The sequence below is a fragment of the Phoxinus phoxinus genome (assembly GCF_949152265.1).
Source record: "Phoxinus phoxinus genome assembly, chromosome: 18".
NCBI classification, from domain to species: Eukaryota; Metazoa; Chordata; class Actinopteri; order Cypriniformes; family Leuciscidae; genus Phoxinus; species Phoxinus phoxinus.
The window spans coordinates 21,583,315-21,606,253 of record NC_136893.1 but is presented as its reverse complement, the minus strand read 5'-3'; the positions used below and the strand labels follow the sequence as shown (position 1 = coordinate 21,606,253).

The 22,939-nt window shown below is 41.7% G+C and overlaps 2 protein-coding genes across 5 annotated transcripts in view; both read right to left on the bottom strand.

Moving 5' to 3' along the window:
* Nucleotides 1–5,234, bottom strand: part of ndrg3b (ndrg family member 3b) — a 65,297-nt gene extending 60,063 nt beyond the window's left edge. For 2 of the 3 annotated variants that reach the window (XM_079588008.1, XM_079588004.1), the window contains exon 1: nucleotides 5,085–5,231. The gene's annotated coding sequence lies outside the window, so the exon portion shown is untranslated. Of the gene's footprint in view, nucleotides 1–5,084 lie in introns of all 3 variants that reach the window. The other variant, XM_079588005.1, reaches the window with a different exon arrangement.
* A 652-nt stretch (nucleotides 5,235–5,886) lies between these two features.
* phf20b (PHD finger protein 20, b) overlaps nucleotides 5,887–22,939 on the bottom strand; it is a 29,649-nt gene continuing 12,596 nt past the window's right edge. The window contains exons 5-19 of one of the 2 annotated variants that reach the window (XM_079588489.1): nucleotides 22,684–22,760; nucleotides 22,124–22,595; nucleotides 21,218–21,319; nucleotides 20,552–20,686; nucleotides 19,723–19,782; nucleotides 19,389–19,637; nucleotides 17,954–18,124; nucleotides 17,739–17,834; nucleotides 11,887–12,018; nucleotides 11,468–11,646; nucleotides 10,541–10,640; nucleotides 10,162–10,357; nucleotides 9,645–10,053; nucleotides 7,625–7,844; nucleotides 5,887–7,537 (exon numbers count right to left, since the gene is read on the bottom strand). In XM_079588489.1, coding sequence (XP_079444615.1) covers nucleotides 7,392–7,537; nucleotides 7,625–7,844; nucleotides 9,645–10,053; nucleotides 10,162–10,357; nucleotides 10,541–10,640; nucleotides 11,468–11,646; nucleotides 11,887–12,018; nucleotides 17,739–17,834; nucleotides 17,954–18,124; nucleotides 19,389–19,637; nucleotides 19,723–19,782; nucleotides 20,552–20,686; nucleotides 21,218–21,319; nucleotides 22,124–22,595; nucleotides 22,684–22,760 — 2,744 coding nt within the window. In that variant the 3' untranslated portion in view covers nucleotides 5,887–7,391. The remainder of the gene's footprint in view (nucleotides 7,538–7,624; nucleotides 7,845–9,644; nucleotides 10,054–10,161; nucleotides 10,358–10,540; nucleotides 10,641–11,467; nucleotides 11,647–11,886; nucleotides 12,019–17,738; nucleotides 17,835–17,953; nucleotides 18,125–19,388; nucleotides 19,638–19,722; nucleotides 19,783–20,551; nucleotides 20,687–21,217; nucleotides 21,320–22,123; nucleotides 22,596–22,683; nucleotides 22,761–22,939) is intronic. The other variant, XM_079588490.1, reaches the window with a different exon arrangement.

Here is a 22,939-nt window from a genome sequence, read left to right as displayed (position 1 = left end):
AATAATTATTTGTCATTATTGAGTAAAAAAGGAGAAATATTGGACAATTAGACAATCAGTATTGGTCCTCCTCTCTACATAAAGCTTAAAGCGTGTCCACTGGAGCTAAATGAAGGGTGGTGTATCATGTCAATATTAAGGTAATCCAACTGTCAACAATACAAAGTTATTGTTATTGCAAGGCGTTCAGTGATGGGATGCTCATTTAGTCAAGTCACCTTTATTTATATAGCGCTTTTTACAATACAGATTGTTTCAAAGCAGCTTTACAGTGATAACAGGAAAATAATGCAACAAAGTTTGTTTCGGCTGTACAGCAGCTCTAGAAGAAAATAGTGTCATAGTCCAGCTTAAGTAAATTCAGTATTGATTCATTTCTGTTATAAAAAAGTTGTTCATTTATTTACAGCCTCTCTGGAGAAAACAGTGTTGTCATCGTCCTGCACAGTTCAGTTCTCATTCAATGCAGGTAGATCGATACTATTGTTGACTAGAAGTGTCCCCAACTAAGCAAGCCAAAGGCAACACCTACAATTTGTCCTAATGGTGCGAGAGAACAGACTCGTCGTCTGCTTGACGCTGTGCCACCTAGTCAGACGTTCCCAGATCAAAGAAACAGGGCTTAGTGACACTCACTCATGTCTGAAATGATATGCTGCTACAGACAGATCCTGATCCACAGGCCTGTCGTGCCAGCTGGTTTGAGTTGTTAGCTCCGAGTATGTCTATACAAAAAGGATTTTGAAGTCAATTAAAAGATAAACAAGTGAACATGCAGCTCATTAGACAAAGCGTGTAGCAGCATTCTGAGTGCCAAGACAATGAAATCATGCGGTTTTCTCTCTAAAAAGACATAACCTAATAATCCAATTAGGATTATGAAAGAAAACTCCCATCAAATACTTCCACTTCTAGCTGGATTGCGATCTGACAGCTGCTCTCCCCACCCCTGGAAGTGATCAGATAGGTGGCGACAGATAAACAACAGCTCTGCCCGTGAGGAGCCTCGGTTGCACCAGTCTTCCTCTCCAGGAATCCAGCGGAGGCCACGCGCTCCAGTCCTGCCATGGGGCACGCCACCGCAAATAGAAGCAGGCGTGGATTGATGGAGGCCTGTGAGGAGCACGGCCAATGGAAATTAAGGAACCAGAGTAAACGCACAACAGCTGTCACCCGGGGAGGTCGTTGGCATAGCAATGGGAGGAGAGTAGCCCAATCAATAGAACAACAGTGAAAACAAGTGCGATCTGTCCAGCAATGCGCTTGGTATCCCTTCCTGTTGTGCGGTCTATGAAAACAATGACATTAACACATCCAAACAGTGCGAGAAACTATGGCTCCTTTAATAAACAAAACAAGGTTTAAAGATTCTCAGCAAAAAGACACTTAAAGCTCCCAGCAGTTTCCCGTCAAAATAAAAGTTTGATGGTTAAACATTTGAAAATGTACTGAGACAATTAAAATTAGAAATTGTAATGTGAAATACATTACATCGATTGGAGAGAGAATCGCGATGCATACTGAAAATCTCAAAATCGATCCAGAATCGTTTGAAGAAACACGATGCCTCGATCTGTTGTCCACACCCTACCCCCCACCGTATGTATTTTAATAATAAAATTAATATCATAAACATGCACGTAATTGACTATTCGTTTAAATGTAGTCGACTAGAAAAATCTTTGGTCAGGGGCAGCCCTAAAAACATCCATGTGATGTCATCTCCTGTAGCCCAGGCAGTAAATCATCTCCGCTGCAGGAGTGAAATTAGGCAGATAAAACAAGTCCTCCTGAGAATCATCCCCATGGGGGCACAGGCATGATTAGGCTCTTTGAAACACGTCCTTGAAGGTGCGCTGGTATGCCGCTCCGGCACGTATGGCGAATGCTTCTCGTGTGGCGCCTGAAATAACAGCTCACACTGATGATGAAACGCATCTACTTCATGAGACAGTGACTGTTTAATGTGTGGCTGATTAGCACGGCTTACATTGAATTTAAGCAATATCAAACATGTTTAGGAATGTCCATCAACCTAAATGTTATGAATTATTGCAGAGGACGCCAAGTGGTTCCTTAAAAAGGTTCATAGTTTTGTTTTGGAGGTCCCCTACAATAGGGTTTACATGCATCCAAAAAAAAAAAAACCTTTCACTTTATTTTTGTCATAATATACATTGCAGCTTTACCTCTTTTCTCACAGTGTCTGAAAAGGATCTATCAAGGATCCAGTCTATCTTTTCCAAGAGCATACTCCGCTCTGACGGCCCAGACTGTTGTGATTGGTCTACTCTGCTCTGATTGGTCAGATGGCCCAGTTTGTTGTGATTGGTCTACTCTGCTCTGATTGGCTAGATGGCCCAGACTGTTGTAATTGGTCTACTCTGCTCTGATTGGTCAGATGGCCCAGTCTGTTGTGATTGGTCTACTCTGCTCTGATTGGCTAGATGGCCCAGTCTGTTGTGATTGGTCTACTCTGCTCTGATTGGCTAGATGGCCCAGACTGTTGTAATTGGTCTACTCTGCTCTGATTGGTCAGATGGCCCAGTCTGTTGTGATTGGTCTACTCTGCTCTGATTGGTCAGATGGCCCAGTCTGTTGTGATTGGTCTACTCTGCTCTGATTGGTCAGATGGCCCAGTCTGTTGTGATTGGTCTACTCTGCTCTGATTGGTCAGGTGGCCCAGTCTGTTGTGATTGGTCTACTCTGCTCTGATTGGTCAGATGGCCCAGACTGTTGTGATTGGTCTACTCTGCTCTGATTGGTCAGATGGCCCAGTCTCTTGTGATTGGTCTACTCTGCTCTGATTGGTCAGATGGCCCAGTTTGTTGTGATTGGTCTACTCTGCTCCGATTGGTCAGATGGCCCAGACTGTTGTGATTGGTCTACTCTGCTCTGATTGGTCAGATGGCCCAGACTGTTGTGATTGGTCTACTCTGCTCTGATTGGTCAGATGGCCCAGTCTGTTGTGATTAGTCTACTCTGCTCTGATTGGCTAGATGGCCCAGACTGTTGTGATTGGTCTACTCTGCTCTGCTTGGTCAGATGGCCCAGTCTGTTGTGATTGGTCTACACTGCTCTGATTGGTCAGGTGGCCCAGTCTCTTGTGATTGGTCTACTCTGCTCTGATTGGTCAGGTGGCCCAGTCTCTTGTGATTGGTCTACTCTGCTCTGATTGGTCAGATGGCCCAGTCTGATGTGATTGGTCTACTCTGCTCTGATTGGCTAGATGGCCCAGTCTATTGTGATTGATCTCTGCTCTGATTGGTCAGATGACCCAGTCTGTTGTGATTGATCTCTGCTCTGATTGGTCAGATGGATCAATCTGTTGAGATTGATCTACTCTGCTCTGATTGGTCAGATGGTTCAGTCTGTTGTGATTGGTCTACACTGCTCTGATTGGTCAGATGGTTCAATCTGTTGTGATTGATCTACACTGCTCTGATTGGTCAGATGGTTCAATCTGTTGTGATTGGTCTACTTTACTTTATATGGTCAGATGGTTCAGTCTGTTGTGATTGGTCTACACTGCTCTGATTGGTCAGATGGTTCAGTCTGTTGTGATTGGTCTACACTGCTCTGATTGGTCAGATGGTTCAATCTGTTGTGATTGGTCTACACTGCTCTGATTGGTCAGATGGTTCAATCTGTTGTGATTGGTCTACTTTACTTTATATGGTCAGATGGTTCAGTCTGTTGTGATTGGTCTACTTTACTTTATATGGTCAGATGGTTCAGTCTGTTGTGATTGGTCTACTTTACTTTATATGGTCAGATGGTTCAGTCTGTTGTGATTGGTCTACACTGCTCTGATTGGTCAGATGGTTCAGTCTGTTGTGATTGGTCTACTTTACTTTATATGGTCAGATGGTTCAGTCTGTTGTGATTGGTCTACTTTACTTTATATGGTCAGATGGTTCAATCTGTTGTGATTGGTCTACTCTGCTCTGATTGGTCAGATGGTTCAATTTGTTGTGATTGGTCTACTCTGCTCTGATTGGTCAACTGCTTACAGTGAATGTCGGAAATTAATTTAAGTTGGAAATTTAATTTTGGGGTCTATGCCCCAAAAATGGGACTGACTGACAGTAAAGAGGTTAAATATATCATACAACTGCTATCTAGAGCTAGTATCATTCTGTTGGCAAAATAATGTGGCTCTGTCCAAACAATTTTTTTTTATTTGGCCCACTTGTTAGTGAACTCGAGCATCTGGACTGATGGCACTAATCAAATAGCTTTGCTGGTGCTGTGTTGTTTCTCTTGCATTATTTTGGGTAACTAGGTTAGCAGCCCTTTTATAAAACACAGGCAGAGATGCCCCACAATCTGCACTGGGGTATCTACGGTAATACAGTATGTATTACCCATTTACAACTGATCCCAGGGCTTAAGTTGTATTTTAAGTTGTATAACACATCTGAGAAAGAATATTATAGAAATAGAATGACGCACACCGACTGACTTCAGCAACAACGATAAGAGTTTCGACTCCATTTTTTTACACCCTCTGCTTCTAAAACATAAATATATCACGTATTTCATCAACAAACACAAAAATCGTACATTCTCCCACCCCGACGAGACTAAAGTCCAAACAGCTTTGATCCTGGAAGTGCTCGGAAGAAGTTAAACTCAACAGTGTGTTAACAGAGTGCTAAACACGTCCAAACAAACAAAACAAACACTAAATAAAAAGAAAAATCAAGTCATGAATCAAATGTAACTTACCCAATTTAATCTTAACGTTACAACAAATACGTAACATTACTGTCTAGATATGACAGGACTAGCTGGTGTCAGTTATCAGTCTTTACCAGGCTTCAAGCAGTAACGAGGAAAGAGGCGAAAATGATACCGTTACCTTCCTCCATATCTGTTACTGACAAAATAGCTATATTATTAAGTCTTATTGACTGAGCGTCCGTTAAACTAGCCGTTATGTCTCATTCTTTCGATGTCTGGCGTTAGCCTACTGTTAGCTCGCGTGCAGCACGCAGTGCTCGCGCAAGAACTGACCAACTCACTGACTTTATGATATACATTCAAGCCAGGACTTAAAAAATGAAAAGATCACTGCTCACCCGTTCACGAAGATCAAAATGTGCTGGATAAAACCCGAACGCGTTGCCCGGGGTGAATTGAGCAGCGTATTGTGGTTGTAGTCACTGGACTGTGTGTGTATGAGAGAGAGAGAGAGTGAGGCGGTGATCTAGTTGCTTCCTCGCGCTGACGGAGGAGGAGCTCACGAGACACTCAGTCAAACACGCGCGCGCACACTCTGGACAGGACAGGTGTCGTCATGACTTCAAAAGCCCACATTTTAGTGCAAAAGCATTTTAAATTGAATTTAATAATATAAATCCATATAAGAATATTTAACATTAGCTAGATGTTATTAAATCTAACCATGCATTTTTAGAGTTTTCTTTATCTATGGAATAAAAAAAGTTGGATTTCTTTCAATTATGAAGATGTATAGGGTTTAAAATAATAGTACCACTTTACAATAAGGGTCATTAGTTAATGTATTAACTACTTAACTGTTTGTTCAGTGCATTAACTAATGTTACCAAATACATTTCATTTTAATAATGTATTAGCAAATGTTGAAATGAACATTAAATAAGATTAATAGTAACTGTAGAAGTATTGTACATTCTTAGTTCATGTTAAAGAAGTTAGTTAACTAATGTTAACTATAATAAAACCTTATTGTAAAGTGTTACCAAAATAAACAATGTTAATTTTAACATTAGGTTTACATTATGTATACATACATAAGTGCTAAAATTATAATTCTGTTAGTCCATGGACTTGCAACAAAACAACATTTAAGAAATATTCTTCCAGGAGTTTTAGACAAAGTGAAAACAAACAACTTTTTAAGTTTAAATGTTTGCATTTATTTTCTGGCATTTGGATTATGTCTCAATATCTCGCAGAACTTATTATTCCCAGGGGACCCCAATGCAAAACAGATGCCAACAATGGAAAATTATATGTAAAAAAAAAAAAAAAAAAAGATTGCAATACTTAATCCGTAACTAAATTTCCAGTGCCTTGAAAGCAACAGGGCAGATATAAAAATACAATAGACAATACTGAGTAACAGTCAATAGACCGCTCACTAGCTGTACAGAGAAACACAAACCCTTCAAATACCAGTCGGCAGGATTTTATAAATTCACAGATTTATATCAAACGTAGTTTGTGTATTTGAGGGTGAATGACACTCGAATCGGCCTGAAATAAGATATCAGGCAGGTTTTCTTGGGGGGTGGGGGTCTCTCTAGAGGGGAGAAAAACACACACCACAGGGCGAGAACACTAAAAAGACCCCAGCTTTTCTCTCGTTCTCTCTCTGACCATACCGTACTCAGACTCGCACTATATAAAAGAAAACCAATGGACAGAAGTAAAAAGGTGGCAGAATCAATAACTTAAATTCACAATTACAATAACTTAAAGGCATCTAATGTCTTGATCAAAAACAATCTTGTAGACTTAAAAGCAACAGAAACAAGTTCAGAATCATTGGGAAAACAAGAAAAACAAAAAGAAAATATACATACAAAAATTCCATATGCAAGATTTCAACATTCTGTGCTTGTTTAATGTACCAGTGGAAACAAAAGCCACGCTGTTCTGAAATGAAAGCAACATCAATTGTGTCAAAAATCAGAAGGTTATAGGCAGAAAGGCCAAAACTACAGTATTCACAACAGATCAAAGATTACAGAAAGTCTTTACTGTAAATACAAGTTGAAATCAGAAATAAAAAGAAAATGAATAAGCAACTGTTTGGGTTATTTACAAGATTACTTGACTTTTAAGTACAAATATAGAAGTAAAATGCAAGTATTTTCAGATTAAAATATATTTTCATATCGTTATAGTCATATTTAACATTTTTTCTTTTAACTACAGCAAAATACCACCCGGGTCCTTAAGCTCTTTACACAGAGCAAAGACGTGCCGAGAGTCTCCAAAACGATCACTTATGAATTAACATAAAATGATTATTTAGCATGTCAAGAATACAGAGGAAATTACATTAAAATAAAAAATAAACTCCTAAGTCTATGACAGACACAGCTAAGTGCTACAATGAAGCATTAAATTCCACAAATACAAAAAAATAAAATAAACTGTTGTTTGCATCAGATATCTTTCGTCTCAGTCTTTCGTAACCGTTGACCACACCGGTCACTCACTCCAACATGCGTGTGCCACAGAAACGGTCACATCAACGGTAAGCTTGATTCATTTAGGGGTTTTCTCTCAAAAACCAGGCACACATAATCATTAGCGCAGTTTCTTGCCAGACTTTAAGGGACTCCATTGTGCATTGGATTCAGTTTGAGCCGTTTGTGTGTCCTCTGGCGCCCTCAAGAGGATGAGGAGCAGAGTGCGATCTGCTGGACTGTTCCCAGGTCAGTCAGGAGTTGTCTGATGCGATGTTTCAGCTGAGGGAGGCGCGCCAGCGGATCTGGAGGTTCCAGCTCACCTGTGAAGTCTAGCCAACTCTCCAGCACTGCATTGGGATTTCAACAAAGAATTAACATTTATTGTTTAAATCGTTTTAAACCAGCAATGTTTAAAAGATATTGTAGAGTCTCACCATCTAGTTCTCTCTCAATGAGGTCCATTCTGTGTGTGACTTCGTCCTGCACTGCTTCAATGTGCTCCAGCAGGTTCAGCTGCCACTGCTGGTGCAGCACAAGATCAGGGTCAGGCTTGGGGTCAGGGGTCACAGGGTCAGGCTCCTCTTCCTTGATTTCCACCGCACAGCTCTTTTCCTGCTCAGCGGAAACCAGTCGCTTCATACGGCACTCCAGCTCCTGAAAACAGAAACTAATGAGTCGCATCTTTGGCGTGTACTGGTGCTCTCGCATTATTAATAATGTGAAATAAATTAGATGGTTGTTCATCCTAGCATCCCAAATCTCTTTTTAGCCAATCTAATTAGTTCTGGTTTTATGCACTGCAAAACAAAATGTGTGCGCAAATGTAAGACATGCGGTGACTATTTGCAGATACTACGACAGAATTTGAACTGGTTTGGAAACAGATCTCGAACTGGTTTGGAAACAGATCTCGAACTGGTTTGGAAACAGATCTCAAACTGGTCTGGAAACAGATCTCAAACTGGTCTGGAAACAGATCTCAAACTGGTCTGGATACAGATCTCAAACTGGTGTGGAAACAGATCTCAAACTGGTCTGGATACGGATCTCAAACTGGTCTGGATACGGATCTCAAACTGGGTTGGATACGGATCTCAAACTGGGTTGGATACGGATCTCAAACTGGGTTGGATACGGATCTCAAACTGGGTTGGATACGGATCTCAAACTGGGTTGGATACGGATCTCAAACTGGGTTGGATACGGATCTCAAACTGGGTTGGATACGGATCTCAAACTGGGTTGGATACGGATCTCAAACTGGGTTGGATACGGATCTCAAACTGGGTTGGATACGGATCTCAAACTGGGTTGGATACGGATCTCAAACTGGGTTGGATACGGATCTCAAACTGGGTTGGATACGGATCTCAAACTGGGTTGGATACGGATCTCAAACTGGGTTGGATACGGATCTCAAACTGGGTTGGATACGGATCTCAAACTGGGTTGGATACGGATCTCAAACTGGGTTGGATACGGATCTCAAACTGGGTTGGATACGGATCTCAAACTGGGTTGGATACGGATCTCAAACTGGGTTGGATACGGATCTCAAACTGGGTTGGATACGGATCTCAAACTGGGTTGGATACGGATCTCAAACTGGGTTGGATACGGATCTCAAACTGGGTTGGAAACGGATCTCAAACTGGGTTGGAAACGGATCTCAAACTGGGTTGGAAACGGATCTCAAACTGGGTTGGAAACGGATCTCAAACTGGGTTGGAAACGGATCTCAAACTGGGTTGGAAACGGATCTCAAACTGGGTTGGAAACAGATCTCAAACTGGGTTGGAAACAGATCTCAAACTGGGTTGGACACATCTCAAACTGGTTTGGAAACAGATCTCAAACTGGGTTGGAAACAGATCTCAAACTGAGTTGGAAACAGATCTCAAACTGGGTTGGATACAGATCTCAAACTGGGTTGGATACAGATCTCAAACTGGGTTGGATACAGATCTCAAACTGGGTTGGATACAGATCTCAAACTGGGTTGGATACAGATCTCAAACTGGGTTGGAAACAGATCTCAAACTGGGTTGGAAACAGATCTCAAACTGGGTTGGAAACAGATCTCAAACCGGGTTGGAAACAGATCTCAAACCGGGTTGGAAACTCAAACTGGGTTGGAAACAGATCTCAAACTGGGTTGGAAACAGATCTCAAACTGGGTTGGATACAGATCTCAAACTGGGTTGGATACAGATCTCAAACTGGGTTGGATACAGATCTCAAACTGGGTTGGAAACAGATCTCAAACTGGGTTGGAAACAGATCTCAAACTGGGTTGGAAACAGATCTCAAACTGGGTTGGAAACAGATCTCAAACTGGGTTGGAAACAGATCTCAAACTGGTTTGGAAACCGATGTCAAACTGGTTTGGAAACAGATGTGCCGTGTCAAATGTGCATTGACCGACAAGCTTTTGTCTTATAGTGTGCAACTCACCTTACTAAAAGAGCGGTCGGCCAGCTGAAGCTTGTGCTGGTCGTGGTCCAGTGGCATGCTGTACCTCTGCTCGGCCATCTCTAGTAGGTCCTCAGTGCTCCTGAGACTGTCCTCCAGCTCAGAACCGCCCCGCGTCTCCACCACAAGCCTTCTCTCCACCGCTGGGTAGTACGTACGGGGCTTCTGGTAGCAGTGATCGCTGCTAATGTACGAGTCTTGGAAAGAGACATGCGTCTCCACGGGCGACGGGACTTCGCTTTTCATTGTCTCAAATTCGCTCACTCCCATTTCAGGGGGTGAGGGGGGGAAAGGAGTAGTAATGCCAGAATCACCTGCCGCCTTCCTCCGTAGGCCGTCTACAGGTTTCCAGGGCTGCCGCCAGAGTTTCAGGTCTGGATGGGCTTGTGTCCTAAAACAGGGGGCAGCTTTGATTTATAACGGAAGCTCCTACTGCACTTTCACAAATGTACCTAATAGTCGATCACTTTAAGAGCATTAGAGAAAAGGAGTTACTTACTGTAGGATGCTCATCTTGAGCTGAAGGCCGTTCAGGACCTCAAACACACGGTGGACGTCCCCTAGAAGCTGATGGGCGGCTGTCACTTTCTTACTGTTCTGGTTTGAGTAGTTCTCCTCCAGGAAAGACAAGCCATACATGTGACCACTGCTCAGCCAGTCTTTATCATACCAGAACCTTTGACTCTGTCTCTGGGCTGCATACAAACAAAAGCACATGTAAACATAAAAAAACAACAACAAAAAAACAACAAAATGTATTGACGTGATTGTCATATTTTGATCGTAATCCTTGTTTTGCCAACACACACAGTCCAGAGAGACTCATTTCAAAATGAAAGTTAATATCCACTAAACTGAGGTGATTTTAAGTCTCTCACCTGGTGGGTCTCTGCAGACGTAGCAGCTGTAGCTGTCCGGGACACTGTCCTCATACAGACCCATACACGTCCCATGCTGCCAGCACAAACACTCATCACACTGCAGAGAGCACAGGAAACATCCTTCAGTCTCCCAGACAATTACTGAACTGCATATGACTGTTTAAAAAAATCATTGTTTCACTAAATCAAATAACTCATAATACAATTCAAGTAAATGGTTGGTTTAAATTCCTTGTTCTGATTTTTTTTTTTTTTTGGTTCATACTACAGCTTGAAGTATGTCAGATATACTTATTATATTTTATATAATATATATTATATTTTTTATAGCTGTTTTTATAAATGTATAAATTATTTGCATCCAATTTATATTTGTAATAAATATATACTCAACTATAAATAAAAGATTTATGATCAGGGTTTTTACTGCATTAAAAATATTTTGGCAGCAGTCAAATCTTTGTCCCGCCAAGGATTTATTTGATCATTTAACGTGACGATACCTGGCGTTCTGCAGTACCGGTACCCACGGATAGCCGGCTGCTTTAAAACACTCTTGGCTTTGTAGCCAATCACAGAAATATCTCTTACACTTTATTTTAAGGTGTCCATGTTTCATTGATTAAAACGCAAGCTTTTGCAAGAGCGCAGCTTTGTGTACCTTGCAAAATAATTGACAGCTTCAATGATTATAATGGCCGCCATGAAATTTTTTTTTTCATGCTGCTAACTACACATTGCCAAGTTTATGGATTGACAATCGTATTTAAATGCGCGATTTAAATCCGATTGACAGTGATAACCATATAAATGGATGCAACAAAACAATCTGATCCTGTATGTCAAATGATCTGTGCATTAGTCTGAGTGTGAATGCTAAAGTCAGAGGCTTGTCTGCTGCAGTTTCAGAGGGCGGTAGTTCACCTGTATCATGAAGTCGTTCTCCTCCTGCACTTCACAGATACAGCGTACGATCTCCGAGCTGTGAGAGACGGTTTCCACACCCTGCTCAGAGAGGGGCATGTTCAGATCCAGCTCAGCATCGGACTCGTCCTCACTCCACACAGGACTGTCTGAAGACAAGTCACTGCTGCTGTCTTCACCTGGCGGAAACAAGCACCACACATTTAAGCAGAAGATTTAATCTCCATTTCTATACTACAGTCACCCATGCAAGAGAATCACACATGCACACGCACGTTAAAAACAACTCTAGAGAGATGAATCTACATAGCGGCAGTGACTAAACACAGCTAGTCAAGACACTGAAAGACAACAATGCAGGAGAGGAACACAAAGCAGGCAGCTGTGAGTTCGGAGGACCTGCGTTCTCTGGTACCCACCCTGGCTGAGCATCTTTTCGGGGCAGTGTCCCGTGTAGGATCGGTGTGTGAGGGAGAGGGGCAATTTGTGGGCCGAATTCAGATTGCAGGGGAAAGGCTTTAGGCCAATGCTCTCCTCAGTGCTGTAACAGTCTGTCAGAGGAGGAAGAGCAGACGCCACACAGGGTTAAACACAGACCGAGCAGTTCCTCACCGACGAGGCGGCTTGTAGATCTGATTCAGTGAGTTCTTGAAGCTGTCGAGAGGAACTGGCTGTTAACTTCATGTGCGAGGGAATGTATTATCGCGAGAGTCTGTGAGAATGTGTTGATCACGTGGGTTAGTGAGACTGGTGAGGTCTTCACGTTTTGTTGCTGGAAGGGGGATGTAATAAAAAAAACTTTCTGTGGAACTACGTTGTATCTTTGGCTGTTTTCAATGGTAGCAGAGGATGGTTTCCAACTACAGAGTACCGCCTAAGCTTGACGAAGCCCGACCATACGAGTGCTGGAAAAATGAAGTTAGTATTTGGAGGCTTGTTACGGACTTGGACAAGAAAAAGCAGGCACTCGCGGTGGTGCTGGGGCTCGAGGGGCGAGCCAGAGAGACCGCTTTGGAAATACCCGCGAACGATCTAAACAAAGACGACGGTATGGAAACCTTGCTAGCTAAGCTGGACGCGATATTTTTGAGAGAAGAAAAAGACCGCGCTTATGAAGCATACTCTCATTTCGACTCGATTTCCAAAGACAGTGCGGTGTCCATGACGGACTACATTATAGACTTTGAGCAGAGATACAACCGCATGAAGAAGTACAACATGACCCTGCCTGACGCTGTGTTAGCGTTTAAACTCCTGGACACGGCTTGTCTCGACGAGAAGAGTAGGCAGCTAGCACTAACAGCGTGCACGGATTTGACATTCGCATCCATGAAGTCAGCGTTGAAGCGGATTTTCGGAGGAAGAACCAGTGGAGCAAGCGGCGGCAGCGAGACTCAAGATGCGGCGTTTTTCACGGAGCAGAGGCAACCGGGAAAATTCAGACGGAACAACGGCCCGTCACAGAGCAGACAGTGGCAGCCACAGCAAGGTACAAACCCACTCGACAAATATGGTAAGAGAACAAAATGCGTCATTTGTCAGAGCACGTACCATTGGGCCAAAGACTGTCCTCATCGGAGAAATGAAGTAAAGCTAGCAGAAGATGAAAATGTGGAAGAGTGTAACATTACACTGTTTACAAAAGTCATGACGGACTCTGAGATCTTCCTAACTGAATCACTGGGATCAGCTATCATTGACACTGCATGCACACGTACTGTTTGTGGTGAGAAGTGGCTGGATAGTTACATGAAAGACCTGACCCAAAGCCAAATAAACAAACTGCTGCACACTGAATCTTTAAGCTGCAGACCTTTCAGATTTGGTGATGGTCAGGTGGTACACTCCAATAGAAAGGTGAAGCTTCCCGCTAAGATCGGTCTAACAAAATGTCACATTGAAACGGAAGTTGTTCCTGTTGATATTCCTTTACTGCTGAGCAAAATGTCTCTAAAGAGAGCAGGAACTGTTTTAGACATGGAGAATGACAGAGTTGTTATGTTCAAGCAACCAGTGCCTCTTGAGCTCACTAGTTCGGGACACTATTGTGTTGACATTAGAGATGGTAATACTGAAGCGGACACCAATGAAAGTGAAATCCTTGTCGTCACAGCAGAGATGTCTACAAAAGAGAAGCGTAAAGTTCTCCTGAAGCTCCACAAGCAGTTTGGCCACGCCTCCGCAGACCGGCTGCAGAGGCTCATCCTCAGCTCTGGAAATACTGACAAAGACTGTCCAGTTATTCTGCAAGAGATCATCCGTGACTGTGAGGTATGTCAAAGATATAGCAGGACCAAGCCCAGGCCTGCTGTTGGTTTGCCTTTAGCCTCTGAGTACAATGAGACGGTGGCAATGGATCTACATGAGCTGGAACCTGGCGTATGGTACCTCCACATCATCGACCATTTCACACGCTTCAGCGCTGGAAACATTGTGAGAACAAAGAAAGCCTCGGAGATCGTCAACTCCTTCATTCACTCGTGGATAAGTGTCCATGGTGCCCCCAAACGCATATACACAGACAACGGTGGTGAGTTCAACAATGAGGAGATAAGAGAGATGGCAGAAAAATTCAACACTGAGATAAAGACTACAGCGGGATACAGTCCTTGGAGCAACGGGCTGCTGGAGAGACACAACATGACACTGACGGAGATCCTCTTGAAGGTGAAAAAGGAAAACGGGTGTGGCTGGCAGACTGCTCTAGACTGGGCTCTAATGGCCAAAAACAGTATGATTAATGTGCATGGTTATAGCCCACATCAGCTTGTGTTTGGTCACAGTCCTAATCTTCCCTCCGTTTTGGTTGATAAACTGCCTGCTCTAGAGGGCACTTCTATGAGTACTAGAGTAGGACAGCACCTAGCAGCATTGCATGCTTCCAGAAGAGCTTTCACAGAGGTGGAATGCTCAGAAAGAATAAGAAGAGCTTTACGAAAGCAGCTCAGGCCTACAGATGAAAAGTATGAGACAGGAGACAGAGTGTACTACAAACGAGCAGACAGTACAGAGTGGAAAGGCCCTGCTGTAGTTATCGGTCAGGATAGCTCTGTAGTGTTTATCAGACATGGTGGGATTCTTGTCAGAGTACACCAGTCCAGGCTGAATAAAGTCAATGCACAGGATGAGGATAAACCTGTACTACCGGATATTCCTGAAAATAGTAAAGAAAATGAAAACGTAATACACACAGATGTGTCAGAGAATTCAGCTGATGAAACGAGTGTTAATGGAGACGTGCAAATCCCTGAAAACACAGAAACAGATGATAGACAAGACGTGAGACAAATTAATGAGACAGAGAGTGATGCTACTAATACAGTGAGTTCCACTGGTGTCAAACTGAGAACAGGTCAGACAGTAACATTTACAAACAGAGATGATGGTACTAAACACACTGCCAGAGTTTTAGGCAGAGCAGGAAAAGCAAAAGGGCAATATAAAAACTGGTACAATGTGCAGTATCTTGAACCAGATGGCAGCGAGGGTCAAAAGGAAGCTTTAGACATGTCACATGTTGATGATCTTCTCACTGAATGTGATAACACCGATGCTGATGTACTCATTTCCAAAGACATCTCTTTTGATGCTGCTAAACAGCAAGAGATTGAAAACTGGCAAAATAATAATGTTTACGAAGAGGTCACAGACAAGGGTCAAAAATGTATTTCTACTAGATGGGTCTGTACGTTGAAGGAAACTTCTAATGGTATTGTTCCCAAAGCTCGCCTTGTGGCGAGAGGTTTTGAAGAAGTCAATATTCAAGAATTACAGAAAGATTCTCCCACATGTGCATCAGAGTCACTCAGGCTGCTGTTAGCTGTTATTTGTCAAAACAAATGGAAAGTAAATTCTATGGATATTAAGTCTGCCTTTTTGCAGGGAATGGAACTCTCAAGAGACCTTTACATTCGTCCTCCACCAGAAGCAGGCGTGGACAATGCGTTGTGGAAACTAAAGAAATGCGTGTATGGACTTGCAGACGCTTCCCTCTACTGGTACAACAAGGTCAAAGAACTCATGCTGAACAGTGGTGGTAAAATGTCCCGGGTTGATCCTGCAGTGTTTTTTTGGCAGAATGAGCAATCTGAGGTGACAGGAGTACTGGCATGCCATGTGGATGATTTTTTTTGGGCAGGTTCAGAGCACTTTGTAACTAATGTAATCCCTGTACTTAAATCTGCATTTCATGTGGGTCGTGAAGAGCATGAGAGTTTTTCATACGTGGGGATGGACATTGCTACTGTGGGTGGTGTAGTGCAGGTGCATCAGCACAGTTACATTGAAAACCTACAACCAGTTCACTTACAGGCAGCACGTGCTGTACAGAGAGAGGCTCCACTAAACGAGAAAGAAAGAGAACAACTCCGGTCCAAGATAGGACAGATTCTGTGGGTTGCTAAACAAACAAGACCAGATGTTATGTTTGACACATGTAGCCTAGCATCCAACATTAAGAATGCTACTGTTCAGTCCATACATGAAGTGAACAAAGTGATCCGTAAACTTAAGTCAGAGAAGGTCACACTTAAGTTTCAACACTTGGGCAACAGTGATGATTTGAGTTTGGTGGTCTTCAGTGATGCTTCACTGGGCAATCTACCAGATGGAGGTACACAGGGAGGGGCTTTAATTGCCCTCATGGAAAAAACAGGAAAATTCTCTCCTCTGTTTTGGCAATCTAAAAAAATCAGACGTGTGGTAAGAAGCACGCTGGCAGGAGAAACCCTTGCCATGTCAGATGGTATTGACAATGCTATGTTCTTGGCTATGCTCTACTCTGAGCTTACCACTGGTAAAGCTGATCTTAATGCTCTCCCCCTTATTTGTGTTACTGATAACCATTCCCTGTTTGATGCTCTTAAGTCTACTAAACAGGTCACAGAGAAGAGACTAAGATTAGAAATAAGCAGTGTCAAAGAGCTCCTACATGCTAACAAAATCAAAGAAGTGCGTTGGTCAGAAGCCAAGTCACAACTTGCTGACTGTTTGACGAAGAAAGGTGCTTCCTCACTTATGCTTCTTAAAGCGCTGTATGAGGGTGTATGGAAACTGTAATATCTGGACTATTGAGCATTTATCTTGGTACAGTTTTTTTTTTAAGTACTCAAGCTCACTTAAATGTTACTGTGTTCTAAAAATATTTCATATTTGGTGACAATGTTTTATATGTCAAAATCACCCGTTCATTAGTTTCTTTTATTTAAAGAAGAGAGGGAGATTGTTAACTTCATGTGCGAGGGAATGTATTATCGCGAGAGTCTGTGAGAATGTGTTGATCACGTGGGTTAGTGAGACTGGTGAGGTCTTCACGTTTTGTTGCTGGAAGGGGGATGTAATAAAAAAAACTTTCTGTGGAACTACGTTGTATCTTTGGCTGTTTTCACTGGCAACTGAAACGTTCCTTTTGTGGGTGGCTGTGCACTTTCAGAGTCTATTAATAACTCGAGACGAATGACACATAGATTTGGTGTCCCAATGCGGATAGAAAATGGTTGAGAATTTCAGTATTTCAAAGTCAATCGAGCGTTTATTTCATTTTAAAGACAATTTGTACCATCATCTTGCTACAACTTTGAGTGACACATGGGAGAGGGAGCGGCTCTTGAAACTGCTCAGTGAACTGTGCCTCATATATATATATATAAATAAGTTGTGTATGTGTAATGTGTATCTTTGTTCTTAATTTTTAATAACACAGACAATAATGACAGAGATTTTTATCTTCGCCACTTTGGCCTAAATGTCTGCCATTCTTTTCTTTTTATATATTTTGTTACCTAAGGCTTTGTTTTTTAAAATAGGGACATTTGTTTGGCTGTAATGTTCAGGCACTTGCAAAATAGTAAAACCAACATGAAAAAGAATCGTGATATGATATTTTTGCCAATGGCGCCCACCCCATGACAGCGCTGTTTATCAAATGTCTCAAGCTATATGCATTTGTTGAGGATCTTAACGTCACCAACTGAGAATGAAACATGGAAAAACACTCCGCATTAAAGTAATATGTTTTAAAAAAAAAACATTACTTAAAAAAGCTGCCTAATTTTCACATTTTAAATATATATATATATAACTCTGTATATATTTGCATAGTTTTATTATGCATTCAAAACAGAAACCCTAAAGCGTGACATCAAAATAATTGTACATGCTTAGTTTAGTGAAACTGCCTATTTAGAGAAAAGTTGTAGCAACAGCAGACACACAGAGGGGACAGCAGAGAGCCGAAGAAAGAGCCACCGCTGCACTAAAACTGCCGTCTCACCTGACTTAGACTTCCTTTTCTTCTTCCTTTTCTTCAGTTTGATGCGGAAGAAATCCCTCTGCCGCTTCTCTCTCAGCCTTTCCCGTTCTTTCACCCCTTCAGATGAGAAAAATAAATCTCCGTTACTGCCATGGCCTGATTGTGGTAATATGCAGAGAAATCAGCGAGAGCATGATCACAGAAATAGATGGAATGATCACGGTGCTCTCAAATACCTGTTTCCTTGGCAACCCAGTCTCTGTCGTCATGCAGCGAGCGGTTGAAGTGCTGGTTCTCTTTGCTCCTTTCTGCGCCCAGTGTGGCCGAGCGCTGCCGGTGCATGCTGCCAACCGCAGGGGGCGACAGAGAGTGACCTGACTTACTGTCACTCAGAGGAGAGGGAGTATCTGTGGGAGATTTAAAGGGCACCTGTTATGCTTTTTGATTTTACCTTTCCTTTAGTGTTGAATACAGCTGAGTTTAGCACATAGTCCATGTCAAAGGGAGTGAAACCCTTGACTGGGCTTATCAGAAAGGCATGTTTTAAAGAAACAGGAAATAAAACAGAGCATTTTAGGCAGCAGGTAAAAGGAAGGGCCGCAGAATATGAGAAAAATTAGTTTTTTGAACTTTAAATCATGTAAATGTATTCTAGCAGACCCCAACAATAAAATTATGAGCTCATAAATGAGCATAATATGGGCACTTTAATTATGTTTTAAATATTACGAGGCCAAACGCACACACATCTGAACTAGGGGTGGAACGGTACATATATTCGTATTGAACCGAAACGGTACGGGCGTCACGGTTCAGTGGATGAATTTACACGGAGAATACACAGTATAAAAATAAATAAAACTTGCGTGCAAATTAATGAATGTAATGCGACACTACTGTTAGATACATGGGTTCTTTATGGACACCTAATCTGCAGCCCCGCCTTAAGCTAGGTTTGTTTATACTTTCGCCTGCCTCCGCAGCGCGAGTCTCCCCAAATGGACGAGGCATTTACTTTGCGCTCGCTGGTGTACTAAGCTTCTTTTAAACGACAGGGTGCGACTCTGTGTAATTGTCCTCTAAACCATCAGGAATCAGTGGCGAGAAGTAGTAAGGTAGATTCGTGAATGTTTATTTTAGTACAACACTTTAGTACACCAAAACCACACTACAAAAGAATCGTGTAAACCAGATTATTCCCTGTGACATTAGAGAAAAATTGGATATGAGAACGTAACCTACAACTAAATTAACGTTACATATTTTTTCTAAACATTTGTATTTAGTTTTGTGAACCTTTTTATAAAACATAGCCATTTATTTTTTATTTAAAGTGCTTATGTCTGCTATTGTAGGCTCATTTTCAGCTTTATGGTTGCTTGCCTTATTTTGTTTACAAGTTACAGTTGGAGTCTGGAGATGATGTGGGGTACTTATTGTTTACATCTTACAGGGCAGGTTGTTGCAGCTGCTCAGGGGAGAGACTGTATGACACTAGGTGGTACAGACTGAGACATGCACAATAAAAAAAAATTGCCTTCTGCATTTTTGTTTTGCTTTTCCCTCCATTGTACCGAACTCGTACCGAACCGTAATGTCTGTGTACCGTTCCACCCCAAATCTGAACAAAACAACCCAAACAAACAGCTAATAGACAAAGTGTGCACTAACGGTGGGAGGCCGAGACCGTGCGGCGCCTGCGAGGGGTCTCCTGGCTGTGGTTCTGCTTGTCTGAGGAGCGCTTCTGGACGCAGCGAGGGGGGCTTGGGTCGTTCTGTGCGTGATAATACTTCATGTGGTAGTGCAGCAGAGACGCCTTGCGGAAAGACTTGAGGCAGCCTGCGATCTTGCATTTGAAGAGGTTATGGTCCAGCTCAATGGACAAGATAGGAGGAGGTTGGTTTTTGATGACCCTGTACACTGAGGGAGGAAATGGGCAATGGGGTCACATGACAGCAGGGTTTTATATTGGACTGGTGAGAGAGAGAGAGAGACAGAGACTCACATGGTTCTCTGCTGTACTTGTTTGTGGTTGGAAGGTGGACTTGACGTTTGAGCGCTGCAGCTGAGAAAGCAATGTGTCAGTTAGCACATCATATTCCTGCATACGTTCAATTAACAACATTTGTACATATTCTGAAGACAATGTGAGAGGTGCCTGTTTGTGCAAAATTCACTCTGTGTTCACAAGGTGTTGTTGCTGTTCGCCAGGGTATCGCCATTTTCTTACAACCAGTACACACTACCGTTCAAGTTTATTCTTTTTGAAAGAAATTATTAGTTTTATTCAGCAAGGATGGATGCATAAAAGTGACAGTTTAATTTAGAATGTGATTTCTATTTCAAATTAATGCTGTTCTATTGAATTTTATATTCATCAATACATCCTGAGAAAATGTGTTGTGGTTTCCACAAAAATATTAAGCAGCACAACTGTTTTCAACATTAATGATAATAAATGTTTCTTGAGCACCAAATCAATTATCTTTTCCAATAAACTGTATAAATTACATTTGAAAATACATTCGAATTGAAAACAGTTATTTTAAATTGCAATAATATTATTTTACAATATTGTTGTTCTTACTGTATTTTTGATCAAATAAATGCAGCCTTGGTGAGCAGAAGAGACATACATTTTTTTTATTTTTTTTTATTATTATTGAACCCAAAACTGTAGCAGTAGTGTAGACTATTTTTCTTACGTATAGGTGTCAGATACGTAATATGCAGAAGCGATATTTCATCACTCACACAGTATGAGAAATAGTAATAATAATCCAGTCTTAGCAAACACTTGTGATTATCAAACTGAAACACAGAAGGATGTATACCTTGATCAGGTGTAGATCCTGCCTCTTCTGCGGATGCTGCATTTCCTGCAGGACTGGTTGGGTCATCCTTACTTTCTGAAGTCTCTGGGACAGAGTCTGTTTTAAGCGGTTTGATTTGAGGTGGACTGTTTTTGTCTATGAGGGGATCAGAGACACAATGGTGTCAGATGGTTTAATGAATAACTAGTATATAAAAAAAAGAGGTATAGGGCTTTAGCACCATATCTAGCTCCTATGACAACTTGCAGGGCTACATATCATCAAGGCTAAGAATAAACACAACATTGCAGACAAAGACGACAGGTAAATGCAGTTAACATTAGCTTTCTGTATGTTTATCTCTTAACGCTGTTTTCCATGATCATGGAGTTTGTGGAGTAAGTATATGTAAACTGTTTTAAAAATGGCAGGTGTCGATGTTTTGTATGGCATGCGTTCGGCCAATCAACGAACACTTGTCACTGGTAGTTCCTATTGTGCTGGGTTAAACCCTACTCTAAAGTAGGAGCTAATTTAGTCCACCCAAAAGGAGTTCCTAAAAGTAAACTCATTCCCATTCCTGCGGTGCGAACACACCAAAAAGCAGGTACATCCACTAATAGTTATAGAAACTATGAAAACGTTCCTCCGGTTGAAAGCCCTTATGATAGGAGATGGAGAACTAACCTGTGCTTGAATTGGCTCTGCTTCTTTTGGACGGTGGTATCTGTCCCGTTGATGCACGTCTCTTCCTCAGTTCTGGTCCATTGGGCCTTTCCAGATCTTTTGCTGAAAATGACAAGCCAAGAATTTCCATCATCAATCCTGAGCCAAATACATTAGTAAATCACCCAACAATTACTTACTTGCACTAGACATGGTTAAAATTGCATCACTATCAGTAATATTCCCTAAACGACTTCACTCCGCGACCATCTTGGTAATGCCAAGGGAAGGGGCAGTTATTTAAAAAAGATTGGTAAGATTTTTTAAAATAGTTTTTGCAACATTAAAGGCTGCTGCTTACCAAGGCTGCATTTATCTGATAAAAAATACAGTAAAACAGTAATATTGTGAAATATTATTATAATTTGAATGTATTTTAAAATGTAATTTATTCCTGTGGTGACAAAGCTGAATTTTCAGCATCAGTACTTCAGTCGTCAGTGTCACATGATCCTTCAAAAAACATTCTTATATGTTGATTTGCTGCTCAGGAAACATTTCTTCTTAGTGCTGCTTAATGTTTTTGTGCAAACTGTAATAATTTTTCAGGAATCTTTGATAAATAAAAAGTTACTTTAGTAGCTCAAATCATTGTTCCAACTAATAGACATGAATGTTCTGGAGTAAATAAACGACAATGTCTATCAAAAAAGGCAATTGGCTCTTTTAATGCACAACTTCCTGTCCTACAGATGCCATCTGTTTTTGAGTGGTTTGTCTTCTCTCCTTATAATTTCTCTCTTTATTTGCTACTTAGCAAATGCTGATTGGTGTGTGTGTGAGGCTGAATCTGGCTCTTGGAATTGAATCATAATCAAATCAAATATTCAGATGTAACACCAGCATGTTCCCCCAAACCAAACTCACCATCTGCCATCCTACTCCGTGTCCTTCTGGGCAGACTGGGGCTTTCATCTGACGCTTCTTCCTTCTCTTTATTGTCCTCTTCATTCTTGTCAATGCCGTTTTGAAGTTCTTTGGTCTCCTCCTGTTCTCCATTTATCTCTTTTTCCTCTCGTTTGTTCTCTCCTTCTCCATTCTCAAGCATTTCTGTCTTGTCGTCTTCACTTGGCTGTTTATCGCTGTGCTCAGCAGGTCTCGGCTCTGATTCTTCAACTATGTTAGTTGCTGTGCTTTCGCTCTCTCCGCTATTCTGGAGATCTCTGGACTCATCCATCATTGTGGCATCTTCTTCATCCCCCTCTGAACCGCTCTCTTCGTCCTGGTCAGAAGTGCTGTGTCTCGAGCTGTTACTTCTGCTGTTCTCCTTAGTCTTCCATTCTTTCCCGTTCTGATCCCCCCGCTTTTGAGCTTGCTGATTGGTCTTGCCATCAGAGCTCTGTAGATAAAGACCAACTCATTAAAGTGGTTTATTCCATGAATGGCCTGGTTTAATACATATTAGAGCTGAGGGAGTAACGTCTCACCTGCTTGCGGAACGGCTTCACCTTAATCCCCTTCACTGTCTTTATGACTCCATCAAAAAACTTCACTGTGTAGACACCTAGGACATCACAGAAGAACAACTTTCATAATGAACCTATCATAATGTAATGCTAAACACATTCATAATGTAACACTATCATTATGTAATACCCAACACATTTATAATGTAACACTATCATAATGTAATGCCCAACACTTATTATAATCTAACAATATCTGTGGTGAGGGGACGTGGTA